The sequence below is a fragment of the Oenanthe melanoleuca genome, chromosome 8 (genome assembly GCF_029582105.1).
Source record: "Oenanthe melanoleuca isolate GR-GAL-2019-014 chromosome 8, OMel1.0, whole genome shotgun sequence".
NCBI lineage: Eukaryota > Metazoa > Chordata > Aves > Passeriformes > Muscicapidae > Oenanthe > Oenanthe melanoleuca.
Genome location: NC_079342.1, coordinates 27,778,890 through 27,794,742, shown reverse-complemented (window position 1 = coordinate 27,794,742; position 15,853 = coordinate 27,778,890). Strand labels below are relative to the sequence as shown.

Sequence of the window (15,853 nt, the reverse complement as noted above, 5' to 3'; positions counted from 1 at the left end):
CATTCGCCAAGCAGTCTTCTGTGGTACATAACCGTGATGCAGAGAACTCAGTTCTAAGTGTAGTGCCAAGTGAGAACTACTGTGTGCTGTGCATGCTTTCTCCTTAGCGTTCTGTACACTGCAGTGCTCGTCCCTATGGCAGAATTTACAGAGTGCACGGTACGCTTACAAGGAGCAGGGCATTCTCCTATGGTACAGAGACTTTGACAGAAAAGTGCACACGCCAGGCGTGTTTTGGCACTAGCAAAACCTAGCAGCAGAGTGTTCTGTGTTAGCAGGAGACGACACCTTACCTCGCCTAGAGAGATATCGCCGCAGGATCCATAGCGCGAAGAACGAGGCTGCAGAGCACTGGAGAGTGCACTTGGCAGCAGATCGCTTGTCAGTGACTAGAGGCATGAAGCAGGATCAACGTCAGCTTGCTTTGGTACTACATAGCCATTCGCCAAGCAGTCTTCTCTGGTACATAGCCGTGATGCAGAGAACTCAGTTCTAAGTGTAGTGCCAAGTGAGAACTACTGTGTGCTGTGCATGCTTTCTCCTTAGAGTTCTGTACACTGCAGTACTCATCCCTATGGCAGAATTGACAGAGTGTACGGTACGCTTACAAGGAGCAGGGCATTCTCCTATGGTACAGCGAATTTGACTGAGAAGTGCACACGCCAGGCGTGTTTTGGCACTAGCAAAACCTAGCAGCAGAGTGTTCTGTGTTAGCAGGAGACGACACCTTACCTCGCCTAGGGAGATCTCGCCGCAAGACACATAGCGCGAAGAAGAAATCTGCAGATCACTGGAGAGTGCACTTGGCAGCAGATCGCTTGTCAGTGACTAGAGGCATGAAGCAGGATCAACGTCACCTTGCTTTGCTACTACATAGCCATTCGCCAAGCAGTCTTCTGTGGTACATAGCCGTGATGCAGAGAACTCAGTTCTAAGTGTAGTGCCAAGTGAGAACTACTATGTGCTGTGCATGCTTTCTCCTTAGCGTTCTGTACACTACAGTGCTCGTCCCTATTGCAGAATTTACAGAGTGCACGGTACGCTTACAAGGAGCAGGGCATTCTCCTATGGTACAGCGAGTTTGACAGAAAAGTGCACACGCCAGGCGTGTTTTGGCACTAGCAAAACCTAGCAGCAGAGTGTTCTGTGTTAGCAGGAGACGACACCTTACCTCGCCTAGAGAGATATCGCCGCAGGATCCATAGCGCGAAGAACGAGGCTGCAGAGCACTGGAGAGTGCACTTGGCAGCAGATCGCTTGTCAGTGACTAGAGGCATGAAGAAGGATCAACGTCAGCTTGCTTTGCTACAGCCATTCGCCAAGCAGTCTTCTGTGGTACATAGCCGTGATGCAGAGAACTCAGTTCTAAGTGTAGTGCAAAGTGAGAACTACTGTGTGCTGTGCATGCTTTCTCCTTAGCGTTCTGTACACTGAAGTACTCATCCCTATGGCAGAATTGACAGAGTGCACGGTACGCTTACAAGGAGCAGGGCATTCTCCTATGGTACAGCGAGTTTGACTGAGAAGTGCACACGCCAGGCGTGTTTTGGCACTAGCAAAACCTAGCAGCAGAGTGTTCTGTGTTAGCAGGGACGACACCTTACCTCGCCTAGAGAGATCTCGCCTCCGGACACATAGCGCGAAGAAGGAATCTGCAGAGCACTGGAGAGTGCACTTGGCAGCAGATGGCTTGTCAGTGACTAGAGGCATGAAGCAGGATCAACGTCAGCTTGCTTTGCTACTACATAGCCATTCGCCAAGCAGTCTTTTGTGGTACATAACCGTGATGCAGAGAACTCAGTTCTAAGTGTAGTGCCAAGTGAGAACTACTGTGTGCTGTGCATGCTTTCTCCTTAGCGTTCTGTACACTACAGTGCTCGTCCCTATGGCAGAATTGACAGAGTGCACGGTACGCTTCCAAGGAGCAGGGCATTCTCGTATGGTACAGCGAGTTTGACAGAAAAGTGCACACGCCAGGCGTGTTTTGGCACTAGCAAAACCTAGCAGCAGAGTGTTCTGTGTTAGCAGGGACGACACCTTACCTCGCCTAGAGAGATATCGCCGTAGAATCCATAGCGCGAAGAAGGAGGGTGCAGAGCACTGGAGAGTGCACTTGGCAGCAGATCGCTTGTCAGTGACTAGAGGCATGAAGAAGGATCAACGTCAGCTTGCTTTGCTACTACATAGCCATTCGCCAAGCAGTCTTCTCTGGTACATAGCCGTGATGCAGAGAACTCAGTTCTAAGTGTAGTGCAAAGTGAGAACTACTGTGTGCTGTGCATGCTTTCTCGTTAGCGTTCTGTACACTGCAGTGCTCGTCCCTATGGCAGAATTGACAGAGTGCACTGTACGCTTACAAGGAGCAGGGCATTCTCCTATGGTACAGCGAGTTTGACAGAAAAGTGCACACGCCAGGCGTGTTTTGGCACTAGCAAAACCTAGCAGCAGAGTGTTCTGTTTTAGCAGGAGACGACACCTTACCTCGCCTAGAGAGATCTCGCCGCCGGTCACATAGCGCGAAGAAGAAATCTGCAGAGCACTGGAGAGTGCACTTGGCAGCAGATGGCTTGTCAGTGACTAGAGGCATGAAGCAGGATCAACGTCAGCTTGCTTTGCTACTACATAGCCATTCGCCAAGCAGTCTTCTGTGGTACATAGCCGTGATGCAGAGAACTCAGTTCTAAGTGTAGTGCCAAGTGAGAACTACTGTGTGCTGTGCATGCTTTCTCCTTAGAGTTCTGTACATGGCAGAATTGACAGAGTGCACTGTACGCTTCCAAGGAGCAGGGCATTCTCCTATGGTACAGAGACTTTGACAGAAAAGTGCACACGCCAGGCGTGTTTTGGCACTAGCAAAACCTAGCAGCAGAGTGTTCTGTGTTAGCAGGAGACGACACCTTACCTCGCCTAGGGAGATCTCGCCGCAAGACACATAGCGCGAAGAAGAAATCTGCAGAGCACTGGAGAGTGCACTTGGCAGCAGATCGTTTGTCAGTGACTAGAGGCATGAAGCAGGATCAACGTCAGCTTGCTTTGCTACTACATAGCCATTCGCCAAGCAGTCTTCTGTGGTACATAGCCGTGATGCAGAGAACTCAGTTCTAAGTGTAGTGCCAAGTGAGAACTACTGTGTGCTGTGCATGCTTTCTCCTTAGCGTTCTGTACACTACAGTGCTCGTCCCTATTGCAGAATTTACAGAATGCACGGTACGCTTACAAGGAGCAGGGCATTCTCCTATGGTACAGCGAGTTTGACAGAAAAGTGCACACGCCAGGCGTGTTTTGGCACTAGCAAAACCTAGCAAAACCTAGCAGCAGAGTGTTCTGTGTTAGCAGGAGACGACACCTTACCTCGCCTAGAGAGATATCGCCGTAGGATCCATAGCGCGAAGAATGAGGGTGCAGAGCACTGGAGAGTGCACTTGGCAGCAGATCGCTTGTCAGTGACTAGAGGCATGAAGCAGGATCAACGTCAGCTTGCTTTGCTACTACATAGCCATTCGCCAAGCAGTCTTCTGTGGTACATAGCCGTGATGCAGAGAACTCAGTTCTAAGTGTAGTGCAAAGTGAGAACTACTGTGTGCTGTGCATGCTTTCTCCTTACCGTTCTGTACACTGCAGTGCTCGTCCCTATGGCAGAATTGACAGAGTGCACGGTACGCTTCCAAGGAGCAGGGCATTCTCCTATGGTACAGCGAGTTTGACTGAGAAGTGCACACGCAAGGCGTGTTTTGGCACTAGCAAAACCTAGCAGCAGAGTGTTCTGTGTTAGCAGGCGATAACACCTTACCTCGCCTAGAGAGATCTCGCCGCAAGACACATAGCGCGAAGAAGGAATCTGCAGAGCACTGGAGAGTGCACTTGGCAGCAGATCGCTTGTCAGTGACTAGAGGCATGAAGCAGGATCAACGTCAGGTGGCTTTGCTACTACATAGCCATTCGCCAAGCAGTCTTCTGTGGTACATAGCCGTGATGCAGAGAACTCAGTTCTAAGTGTAGTGCAAAGTGAGAACTACTTTGAAAGCTGAATTATGCCAGTTGGATCCTGTAAGCAGCTTCTTCTTTCTGTTCTCCAAACATTTTGGTGTGTGTTTTGGGGTTTCTTTTGCTCCTGGCCGAGCTACAGTCATCTGCAACCTCTGTTGGAGCAATCCAAAACTATGAGCCAGTTAGAATTACATATCTGCTTCAGAAAAGGATTTCTGACTGGTTTGAATTCCGAGATGTGTTCAGTGCCTGAACTGACCTCTGGCTTTACATGTTCTGCTGGCACAGTGCTTTTGCCTGGGCTGGGACTGTGAACTGAGACACCGGCATCAAACCAGGCACACGCTGCTGCTGAAATGTGGCATTGTTGGTTTCATGTTCACATTAAAAAAAGGTTTTTCTCTTTCCAGCCAAAGGGAGGTGACTGCCAACAAGCCCTCCACTCCTTTTTTCCAGGAAGACTTTGAAGTCCTGGCAGCACTGGAATGTCTGCAAGTGCAGCTGCTCTGAGTACTGCTCCTGTGCTGGAGGCCTGAGCAGGGCAGGGTTCCATTTCAGGCAGGTGCTTGTTTTATCTGAGAGCTTGCATTAACCATCTAATTAGTCCTGCTAATAGAACTGACTCTGCTCCATTTTTATCCTCTCATAGTGAAGATCAGAATCTCACCCTCTGCTAGCAAACACTGAATTTTATAATTCATTAAATTTGCAAGGTTTACCATAAAATCCTTTGTAGATATTTTAACAATGTCCTTCTCTAAAACCATAAGCATGTTTTATAGAGTCAGCCAATCCCACTGGACTCTTCAGCTCTCCAGATCTTTCTCTTGGGTCTCCTGCCAGCATCTCCTTAGATTGCAGGTTTTTGCACTGACTTTGCTTCTGTTTTTCAAAGAAACAGAGATCCGTGCTCAGAATGCAGAGGAAAGATTTGAAGGTCTTGAAGAGAAGCAGGAGGAAGCTCTGCAGGGAATCAAGAGCTAGAGTGTGAGCTGGAGAAAGATGAGAAAGGCATCCAAGGAGCAACAAATAAGGACAGGCAAAGTCAGGATAATCAATATTCTGAACCTTTTTCCAGATTTGGAGACTGAAGCAATCTTTGAGAACACCTCACTCATCTGTCTAGTGTAGAACCCTCCCCTGCTAGACAGATCCTGGGGTATTTTCTCAACTCTGCCAGTGGTCGAGCAAAGAGGCTTTTAACGTGATTCTACATCAGGGCAGAAAAAACTGCTGAACGTGGTCTTGTTTTGAGAGAAGCTAATTTTGATTTTGACATGTAACATAGGGTCTGTATCTAGGAGATCACTGTAATAGGCATCATGTTTCTTGGGAACGAGTTCTCTCTGTGACAGTCAAGAAGATCTGTTTAGGATCACTGATTTGGATTAGAAAGAAACTACATTCCAGAGGCCACAGATCTTTTATATTCATAGAATAGGGCACTCTTGCTTTCTCCAGGAGGTATTTGAACACTGCTTACCTACTGTTCTTGCCCATTTGGAGTGGCAGTGAGGTCACAAGCTTATTAGACATGAAAGCATTTCCTTGTGTCCTTTCTCAATTAGATTGACAAGATTTAAATGTGGAGAAGAAGAAAGAATGGGAATGAAAATTTCTTCCTTTAGTTCTTCAGTGTATCTTGTCCCTTTGATTTCAAAATGGGAGGAGGGGCTAACTTGTTTGTTAAGGATATGATACATTGGGCACATTTTAACTGGCATTTTTAATGGCTTTGGCTTGCTGGTTTTTATTTCGGAAAAATTTCCAAGAAAATATCTCAGAAGTTGTGGCCTGCTCAAGTCACAAAGCTTCTACCTCTGGCCAGCCCAAGGGATCCAGAAAAAGCAAACTCTGAAGAACAGCAATGGCTGAGTAGTGTCTTGGTGCCCATTTCCAGTAGCTTTCACCCTGACTCACTGCTGTTAGTCCTTACCTACCACCCTGACCTGTCTGCCATTTCAGCATTTATGCTGCTCTTCTTCCTGCCTCTTCCACTTCCACAGGTGTCCTCTGCCTCCTCCCACAGTTCTAATATCTGTACACTTTGTCATCCTTGTAAAACTATTGCTACCTCAATTGTCTATGCAACTCATCTCTCTTGCCTTTGCCCCTCCTGTTTGCACTCATCCATCTTTTCTTGCTGCTTTATTTCCTTCTGCCTTATCCCCGTTGGAGCATGTAAGCAAATTGTTTGCACCTCTTCCCTCTCATATCAAGAGGTTTTTTCACCTCAGTGCCAGCATGGCCTGGTTATGTATTTGATAATGTGCACCCTCTTCATCCTCTGAGCTTCAGATGATCCAGCTACCAGCTGTCTGACTGATTAAGAGGAAAATGTGCAAGAATCAGGATGACTCTGCAATATGACCCCTTCTCAGCTTGGAAGAGCAGGTAGTGAAACTGTCAGGAATCACATCAGTTCAGACAACACCTGCCCACTCCCTCAGAGTAAATTCTTGGAAACTTCTTCTGTCACTAATCCTCAAGTACATTTTTAAACTATGTTTTACTTCAGCAAGTTTTTTGAGCATAGTATCTCCTGATGGTAAAATGACAAGTTTCTGCTGGCTCTGTATATGTAAAAGAGAGAAGATTCTGCTGGAACAAGGCATGCTTTTTGGAACTGAGGATGCTCTTAGCTATAATTTGCCTTTCTGTTAGAAAGTGACATGTTTGAAAAACCTATGCCTGGCTTCTGCAGATACAAGTGCAAACAGGGTAATGGGTGTGCCCTGGTGTAGTGCTCTGTGACTCCTGACAGTCAGCTCTTGGGCTAATTGCCGTTCCTTTGAGACTTTATCTGTAAAGCTGTTGGTCCTTCATGTGCCAAGAATCTTGGTGGGGTTGGATCATTTTACACAGTTAGAAATGCAGCCAAAGAAGTGTTCAGAGAAAGGATCAGCTGCAGCTCTCTCTGTAGCATTATGCCCTTTTGTCCATATGCCCTAGAAGTTGGGAAAGAAGGGCCTATTCCAGCAGAACCAGAAACAGCTTTAGAGGGGTAGCTACACAGTTCATGCTCCTCAGTGGAAGATGACAGAGCTGTTCCATTTCCCAGAGCTAATTTTCCATGAGCAGGTCACTCCTGAGATCTATCACAGACACACCAGGAGCCACAGTGATCCTGCTGCCCCTTCCCCTCGGAGGGTTACAGTGGCAAATTATGTAAGCAGGAGGTCAGGTGCTTGTGTGGTCACTGCCAAGTTCAGAGGTGGATTTTTCCCACTTCCCAGTCACTTGTAAGAGGGCTAATTGGTCAGGTGTCCTTGCTGTAAAAATGCTGGCAAATACTTGTAGATTGAGTATCATGGGAGCAGCCAGAGTAACCAGCAGGCAAAGAGTTGTGAATAAAAGAAAACCCAAGAATGAGCGACTGGCTGGGCATCCCCTGGCATTATGGCCAGCAATGTGGGTGCAATTAAGAGAAAGGCAACAAAGTGCCCCCTATCTTGACCTGTACAGGACACCAACAGCAGAACAGTGGCTCTGGGAATGGCTGTGCAGGGAGATCTGCTTTGAAGCAAGGGGAGATGCTGTAGGTCAAGTAAAAGGGCAGGAGCAGAGCTGACTTCCACACAAAGGGCACCAGGATCAGAAAATCTGAGTGCAGGGATATTTCCTTTGACAGTACTCCAGATTTATGCCAAGGGAAAGGACTGCAATACCTGTAGGTTCCTGGCCATTTCAAACAGCTGTAGGCAGGGAAGATACATAGGAGTTTTGTGGCTTCTAGGATTTTTAATAACTCTCTCTTTTAGTGTGTGAAAATCACCTAGGCAGTTGCAGGCAGGCAAAAGTGTTACTGTTCCTGACGCTCTCAGCCCATGCTGCCTGCTTACCCTCGTCAGGCCAGTGGGCCTTGGTTAAACGGGTCACCTTAATGTTTTTAAGTGCCTAGGAGCTCAGACATTGTCCTGCCTCACCACCCTGTGGAAGTGAGCAGCAGCACAGCCTTTCCTCTGCACAGCAGATGTTGCTGGCAGGGAAGCACCAAGCTTTAAAGGCTGTCCTATCCTCCTCTTCCTTTTCTTTCCACTTCAGAACTGGGCTAAACGCCTTGGTTGTGGGGATGTATGTAGGTGGTTACTGAAATCCCATATCCAGGACACCACAAGGACCCGGCTCTTTCCCTCCTTACAGGACCACCAGGATGGCAGCACTCACCATTCTGCCTGTGTGCTGTTCACCCATGGCTTGCTGTGCTCCCACTCCCACCTGCCTGGCTGTTTGGTTTGTGGATGGGGGGCATGGGGAGGATCTGACCTTCCTTCCAAGGTGATGGGGCAAGATGGATCAGACTCCAGAAGCCAAGCTATAATGTGTCAAGGATGTGTCTGGCTCTGTGGAGAAGGGATGACACCCCACTTCTGTCAGCCCCCTACTCACACACTTGCCAGGCCTGCTCCTTGCACTCCACATTTTTCCTTTCCAAAACAATAAAGGCTTTTTCTGTGTACAATCCACTTTATATTGCAGGCCTGGGCTGTTTTCCCTCCTGCCTCCAGGTCAGAACCTGATGCTGGGCCAGCCTTCTTGCTCCTTTCTGAGCAGGAGCAATGTGGGAAGCATTTCTCTCAGAGCATGGGTGAGTCCTTCTTGTCTTTTGGGTTTTCTGGGAGCTTTGTGGTGCCTGTGAGGAGGCTGCTCACAGCTGGAGAGCTGTGGGTAGCTGGAGAGATGAGGTTCATGGCATCCAGAGGCAAAGGCAAGATGAAAGCAGCAGGCTTCTCTGTGGTAAGGGAGTGCAGAGCATGGAGATAACGGAGCTGAGCAGCAGCTGGAGCGCTGGACAGGATCTCAGCTGCCATCCTCAGGGACTCAGAAGCAGCCTTTTCCCCCTCTGCAGCGATCACCTAGCAAGCAGGGGAAGGAGGAAGGTTCTGTGAGGCTGTGAGTGAGGGAGCATGCACTGTTTGTTACAGAGGGAGGTTGCCATGGTGAGATTTTCAGGGTCAGTGTGATTATAGCATTCCTGCTCCTTGAAGATCACAGCATGTACTAACGTCTTGGCACTGCCAGAAGTCTGGAAGTTCATGTTCTGACATGTTTTTACCAGGCCCATCGGAGCTCACAACTGAGCTCCCCTTGTTAGACTCAGCTCTTGCTCAGGAATTAAAGGAAACACATCAACCCAGAGCTGTGTGCCTATGTGGCATGTCCCAGGACCCCAAACCAGAGGTGGGAAAGGGAGGAGGAGTGCTTTGGAAGGAGATGAGAGGTGCTCAGATGCTGCATACCCGCACTTTGGCCTGCCTCTGGGCCTCTGCCTCCACAGCCAGGGACTGCCGGAGCTCAGCAGGCAGCTGCACGTTGTTGCTGTGGAAGTAAAGACAGGCATTAGCTGGGCTCTTGGCTCTCCTGGCAGCACTGGAGGGTCAGTCTGAGGCTTGGGGGTGGGTTCAGTTGGTCTCTGCATAGCAGCTCTTTCATACTCTTTGCCCCCCTGGGTGTCCCTCTTTTGGTGTTTCACTTTAGCCTTCTACCTCTAGTCCCATCCTTTTCTTTAGCCTGGTCTTTTAGTGACCACACTTGCATAATCACCAGGCAGCAGCGAGACTTCTTTGTGTCTCTGAGGCTTATAGTTTAAGCTCACTCTTTGTGAGGCAGCAGAGATTCCACTAGGAGACAGCTCTCAAGATAGGCACAGCAATGTTCTGTTCACAGATTTATTCATTCACTGTCAGGTTCTCTCTTCCGTGTCCCTCTGTGTGATAAGTGAATCCCACCTTTCTGCACAGACTTGAGTGATGAGCCCATTCCTACCAGTGCTGAGACCCCAGGGCCTTTGATCTAGAGTGTGACACAGAGAGTTCAGTGCCTTGCTGTGCCTTTTGGGCTACCAGAACTGGGTGCAAATTCTGCCTGCAGAAGCAGCAAAATGGTGATGAGATCCCAGCTAAGGATCCTGCTCTGGCTGTCAGGGCAGGAGAAAGAACACTCTTAATTGAGGAAATTCAGCCTCTGAGGCAGAGGCTGAAAAGGGCAGGGAAAATAGGAAAGTGAGAGGTGAGGCTATACCTTGTGCAGAACACCTGCAGGAAGAGAGCCAGAGGCAAAGCAGGAAGAGGAGCAGCACAGGACAGGTGCTTGCAAAGGGAGAGAGAATTCCCTTCTACTGGCATTTCCTACCTACATTTCTATTCTCTCAATTTTGATCCCCCAGCAGCCTGTGACCGCATCCAAAGCCACCTACGAAGACAAACATTTTTAGAGCATGGAGAGAACAGCTGCCCTGGTCTAGGCCCCTTACAGGGAGCAAGACAGCACAGGGACTTTAATTGCAGGACTGTAGGCAGATTTATCAGGTTCAGTGTGCTACTGGGCAAGGCCTCTCAGAAATAAAATGACTGCCCTCACTCCCATTTGGGTTTACCCCAGGAGTTTAGGGTGATTTAACTAGAGTCCACACTGACTCCAAGAGTGGAAGCCTTCTTCAAACCAGTGTCTGTGACTCTGAGGGACTGACCACCTGAGCTTCCTTGTGGAGCCTCAATTCACCCCTTGCTTTGCTGTCTCCCTCCCCACAGAAGCACCTTTATCTCCTGGCTGATGTTCTTCCTCTCCAGCAGAAGCTCAGAGAAGGCTTGATGTGCCAGGAGGCGCTTTGTGGTGGTCTGCACCAGCAGCTGGATGGCACTGGAGATGCTGGTCAGGTTGGTGAGGAGAAGAGAAGCATTTTCCAACCGGTAGTAGCAGACAGCATCTATCTCCAAAGTAACCATGTCTTTGGTCACCACCTAAGTAGAAGATATTAGGGGAGATGGAGCTGGTTCTGGCAACCCTAAGGTAGCACAGAAAAGCACACAGCTGAGAGAATGATTGAGATGGCTGAAGGGTTGAGTCTTTGTAGCTTCCACATCTCCTACTGACCTCAGGCAAACTAGAGGTTACTTTGAGATGTTTTGTCAAACTTTTCTTTGCAAGGATGAAGGCTGCAAGCATAAGATTTAACATTAAAAAGATCCCAGAATTAATACAGAGTGGGGTTGTCAGCCGTACCTGATGGAAAGGGATCTCCAGGGTTTTGAGGCGGAGGTCTATCTTGTGATAGGTGTCCAAACAGGGAAGGAAAAAGAAAAGGCCTGTGGGAGGAAGAGAAAGACAGCAAGTAATCACCAGAACTACAGAAATTACCTCTTCTGTTTTGGAGAAGAGGGGAGGGGAGGGTTTAGCATGCAGACCTACAAAAGAGCAGCTATACATAGGCTCAAACTCTCAGGGTACTTCTGTAATGGAAAAGCCATCAGAAACTACTGGTCCTAAAAATGAAGGGAACGAAAACCACCCCGTCTCCTGTCTGGCCATGTCTGCTTGGAGGGCAGCAGCAGGTAAACTTTGGTAAGGCATGCAGAAGAGGAGCAGTGTGGCTGGGGGGAACACAGTAAACACCTCACCAGGTCCTTTGGCTCTGCCAGGAAGGAGATGCCCCAGTCGGAAAACAATGGCTCTCTCATACTCCCGCACTACCTGCAGAGGGAAACAAAAGCTAGGCTGGAGAGCAAGAAGTGGGACTGGGAAAATAGCCTCACCAGCACAGGAGGAAGTTTAGTCTGGAAAAGCCCTGCAAAGGGAGGATTTCAGCAGGTATCACCTGTCACTGAGTCACTTTACCCTTTGCCTAGAACTGCTGGTCAGCCTTGGATACGAGGAGCTCTGTGACAGACAGAGATTTGAGTAATGCAGCTTCCCAAGATGACCCAGAATTTTTCTTCCTTATAGCCTGGCCAAACTTAAATAACCCAAGTTAAAATGTTTCATGTTGCTTGTTTCCCTCCAAGGCAAATAAGTGCTTATCCTAAGAGCTGAGCTGTAATACTGACATTCTTGTTGATATCGAGACAAATGTGAAATTTCCTGAGAAGTGGGAATCAAAATGTCTACAAATGCCTACTTGTAGCCATGCTACAAGTCTCAATAAAATGAGAGGTAGAGGGAAAATCTGCTATTAACTGAGAGATCAATCTCTCTTAAAATTTTGAATTTAAAGCCTATTTACTCTGCTGCTGTCATGCAGCCATGTCTGGGCCAGGTAGGCTGAGGGATGTGTCTGAAAGTGAACAGTCTTGCAATTTGTTTTAGAAAGGAGAAACATTAGTTCCTTCCTGCTGGTATTTCAGCAGGAGTATTTGATAGGCAATGGTTGGACCCCTGTGCTCTAGCAACATGCGATAAAGGACAAATTAAAATTAATGATGAGTTGAAGAGGCATAAATATATATATATATATATATATATATATATATACATAAAAATTTATATTTATAAATAATTTTTTGGGCCTTATACCAAAAAAACCTTTATGCTGACATGTGTGACATCCAGAAAAGACACCAAATCCTGAAAGGCCTTATGGCTATTCTCACCTTCATGCAGAACCAGATGGAAATAGGAAAGGTCATTATGATGAACAGGAAAGACAAGATGGTCAAAAGCCACTCACAGACACCCAGACCAGGAGACTTTACACCTAGGGAGAAACCCAACAGGACTGTGTTAGAAGAGGACTGCTCCCAAAATACTGATAGCCTGACAAGTGCCTGCACATATCAGCTTCACTGTTGTCCTTTGTCTGGACTAATTGTAAATTAACCACTTGGCTCTCTCTGGAGGTGAGTTAAGGAGCACTCCCTGCTCCAGATTGCCAGGAGCTACAAGGATGGAGGGATAGATTTTGTCTCAGCTTTACTGACAAAAATTGAGCCAGGCTTCTCCACAGTTGCTTGACTAGAGAGCAGACTTTATTTTGAAGAACTGGGGCTACCAAGCAGGGTTGAAAGGCTTGGAATGGACAACTTTGCTGAGCTGGGGTCCCTGAAGTTTATCTGGAAAAATGAGCTAAAGCTTGAAAATAAGAGAGAGCTTTATATATGCAAGCTTGAAGTGCCCTTCTTTATAGGAGTATTTTAAGTCATTTTGGAATAGAATTTTAGTTGCATCCCAGCTGCCTAATGCAGTGGGATAAAGCTTCTGGTGCTAGTAAATTATTCCTGTATTCTAAGAAGTCACCCCAAGGTACTGGAGGATGATTGGGGTGGTCAGACAGATTACTACTGTCTACATCTCCCCAAAGTGAGTGTGGATTGCTCTGGCTGCCCTTTGTTGAGCTCCTGTCTGAGGGAAAAATCGGCAGGTATGGCATGAGCCAGAGAGTAGATCAGGATTTCTGACTGTGAAGTTGGAAAGTTACAATCTCTCCCATTTTTAATCCCCTCCAACCCTTCCATCCCTGCCCCTCTGCCTTTGAAATACTTTGCAGACCCACCAGGTCCTGAGGGAGCTTCAGATCCCAAAACCCTGTGTAGTAACCATTGCTCCTAAGCACTGCCCAACAGCTGCAATTCCTGTGAAGGAGGCTGAAAGATGAAGCTGTGAAAAGCTAGTTCCCAGGGAGTCAGGAGCAAGTCTGAACCTTTGTGTCACTCTGGGGCAGCAGAGGTGCTAACATGGAAGGGCACAAGTGGTGCTGGCTCTTGTAATACACATCTGCCATGCCTGTGGTGATGCTGAGCCCAAACAGACCATCGTATTGCCAAGAGGATCACCATACTCCCTTCTATTGTAGTAGGCTGGGAATGTGCCTAACAAACTCATGGAGAGGAGCTGCTCCTAAAGGTTATCCAGCAGGTGAGCGGCAAGTGTGCACCTTAAGGGCAGTTCTTCTCCACAGTGAGGTCCTTTGGACTATGGACTGGCAGTAAGGCCAATGCCATCCACCTAAAGGAGGCCAGGCAAGAGGAAGAGACCAGAGCATGAACAGAACTGGGGAGTAGCAAGCTGAAGCATGAAGGATGCTGGGAATGTAACTGCTTGTATCCAGGCTCACTGCTTTGCTGGATGGTGCTAATAAGCCTGCAGAAGCTGGCTGGGAGGCTGGCTGGAGAATCTCCCATATGCTATCCTGAGGATAACCACACCTGTGCAACGTGAGTGTGATGACACCATGCAGAGAGCAGTCATACTGTGACCCACACAGCAACAGAGAGCCCACAGTTTTCCAACCCCTTCCCTTCTTTAAGCCATACCTTCCTCTTGCTGCTCACTATCCAGCAATGCCATTGCATCCATTTCTTCATCAGACATCACATCATCCACGTCCACCACCGTGGAGGTGTGCACCCTACCATCGCTCCCCAAGGTGCTCTTGGTCTCCTTGGCTTTCTCCTGCTTTACATCTCCCTTTCCTTTGGCAGCTTCTCTGCTGCTCTCTCTCTTCTGTCGTTTGCTCTGCGCAGCTGGGGACTCTCTGCGCCTTCTGTGAGACTCCCTGGAAGAGCTCCGAGACCTTTTCTCCATCCTCATCTGCGCCAAGGAGCACGCAGATGCCTCGGGAGTAGAAGGAGTACGTGCTCAAATTTATTGCTGCAGGCAGGAAAAGCAGGCAGGGGAGGAGAGAAGGGGAGGTGTCACATCAAGGAGGCTCTTTTCAAGTTCATCACAGGCTTGCAGGCACAATGGACAGTGAAGTGAGCAAGCTGTTTCCAGCTGTTCTGCTCTCACCATGCACTGCTGTGGAGACGGAAGGAAAGTTAGACCTAGACAGGGTGGACCCCAGAAGGACATTCTATTTGCATCTTCCTGCCTTTGGAAATAAAATACAATCAGAAGCACTCCGGTGACTTTTAGCAGATAGTTTCTGCAAAGCTGTTGAAAAGCTGCCTAAAAGTAGCTGTCAGGCATGTAGCCCCAAAAATAAAAAAGGGGAGAGTGGTTCAGAATAGACAGCAGGGTGAAAAACCTTTGCTAGTGAGACCAGTGGCTTACTTGGGAGTGGCTGGAGGTGAACGTCTGGGTGAGTACCACCTCACCCTGCTCTGATCGCCAGAAACCTTTTGGTTGGCACTGTGAAGGGACATTTGCAGCAATCCCCCCTCTCTCTAGAGTCACATTTTTGCAAGGAGGGAAAGTAACTGGTCCCAGCTTTCCTGAATGGTGTTAATTTGAGAGCCATCACGGAGTTAGAGCTGTTGAATCTAAATTGCCAAAAGAGTTTGTGCCTAAATGCCTCCCTAGTTTTCCACAGCAGGAGCATGGCAGAGCAAACACAGGAGCTTTCTCTTTTCATGCTGCTCAGACTGTGTTGACATCTGCAGAAACTTGTGGAAGAAACACTTTTAAAGTCACCCACTGTACTAAAGAAATCAGCACCTGGCTAGAAATTACACTACAGAAGGACACACCTGTGTCATAAATCAGGGCAGGGCTGAGCTCAGGGATTCCAGCTCCTGGTGTGGAGGAGTGGCTGGAGGGAGCAGGAAGGACAGCTGTGGGGATGTTTATCTTGTTTTTCCACAGATTCCTGTTTTATTGGATACTTGTGCTCCACCTGGAGTCAGGATATTGCAGGCAGGGAGGGCAGGAGCACCAGCTGCCTGCTTTCTCTGCTGTGCTGGGTGCCGTGTCAGCAGGTCACCAGGGAAGTGATAGATGGAAAGGGCTAAAGGCAGAAAAAGGCTGGATGTAAATAAGGTGTAATTAATAAATTTATACAGTGTATATTCTTTGGAAGTGCTCCAGAAACCTTTTCCACTTTGTGTTTATCACTTGGCCAACATGGGACTGGCAGACATGGCCCCAGCTGCTGAAAAGGTGGTGTTTTAAGCAGCAACAGCTAAAGGCAGCTAAGGTCTAGTTTTGGATCCCAGTTGGTGTCTTGTCAAAGCACCCTGGCATGTTTAACACTTCCAAACCTGCAACATACCGATTTTGTCTGGTGTTTTATTCAACCAGTGGGTCCTGACTCCACCATGCCTAGGAGATGTGTTTGATTGCTAATTTTGAAATGAGGAGATTTTTTGAGAGCATGTGCTGATGGGTGTCCCAAAATTCACAGGTTTCAGTCTGAAAGGTCCTGTGTGGAAATCAG

The 15,853-nt window shown here is 48.0% G+C and overlaps 1 protein-coding gene across 1 annotated transcript; it reads right to left on the bottom strand.

The window, feature by feature from the left end:
* Positions 1-5,694: 5,694 nt before the first annotated feature.
* NPHS2 (NPHS2 stomatin family member, podocin) lies at positions 5,695-14,310 on the bottom strand. Its single transcript, XM_056497473.1, has 8 exons — positions 14,013-14,310; positions 12,354-12,457; positions 11,385-11,457; positions 10,990-11,072; positions 10,524-10,727; positions 10,124-10,179; positions 9,228-9,306; positions 5,695-8,843 (listed from the first exon to the last, which is right to left on the bottom strand). The coding sequence occupies exons 1-8, from the start codon at positions 14,287-14,289 to the stop codon at positions 8,565-8,567; spliced, it is 1,155 nt and encodes a 384-aa protein (XP_056353448.1). The 5' UTR covers positions 14,290-14,310; the 3' UTR covers positions 5,695-8,564.
* Between the last annotated feature and the right edge of the window lie 1,543 nt (positions 14,311-15,853).

Bases quoted from the DNA above. Each gene is read 5' to 3' on its own strand.
- NPHS2 (XM_056497473.1), bottom strand. From the start codon at position 14,289: ATGAGGATGGAGAAAAGGTCTCGGAGCTCTTCCAGGGAGTCTCACAGA. The intron at 11,073-11,384 runs GTGAGGTGTTTA...TTCCTCCCACAG, and splicing joins TGGCAGAGCCAAAGGACCTG to GCCTTTTCTTTTTCCTTCCC. The intron at 9,307-10,123 runs GTAGGTAGGAAA...TTACTTCCACAG, and splicing joins AAAATTGAGAGAATAGAAAT to CAACAACGTGCAGCTGCCTG.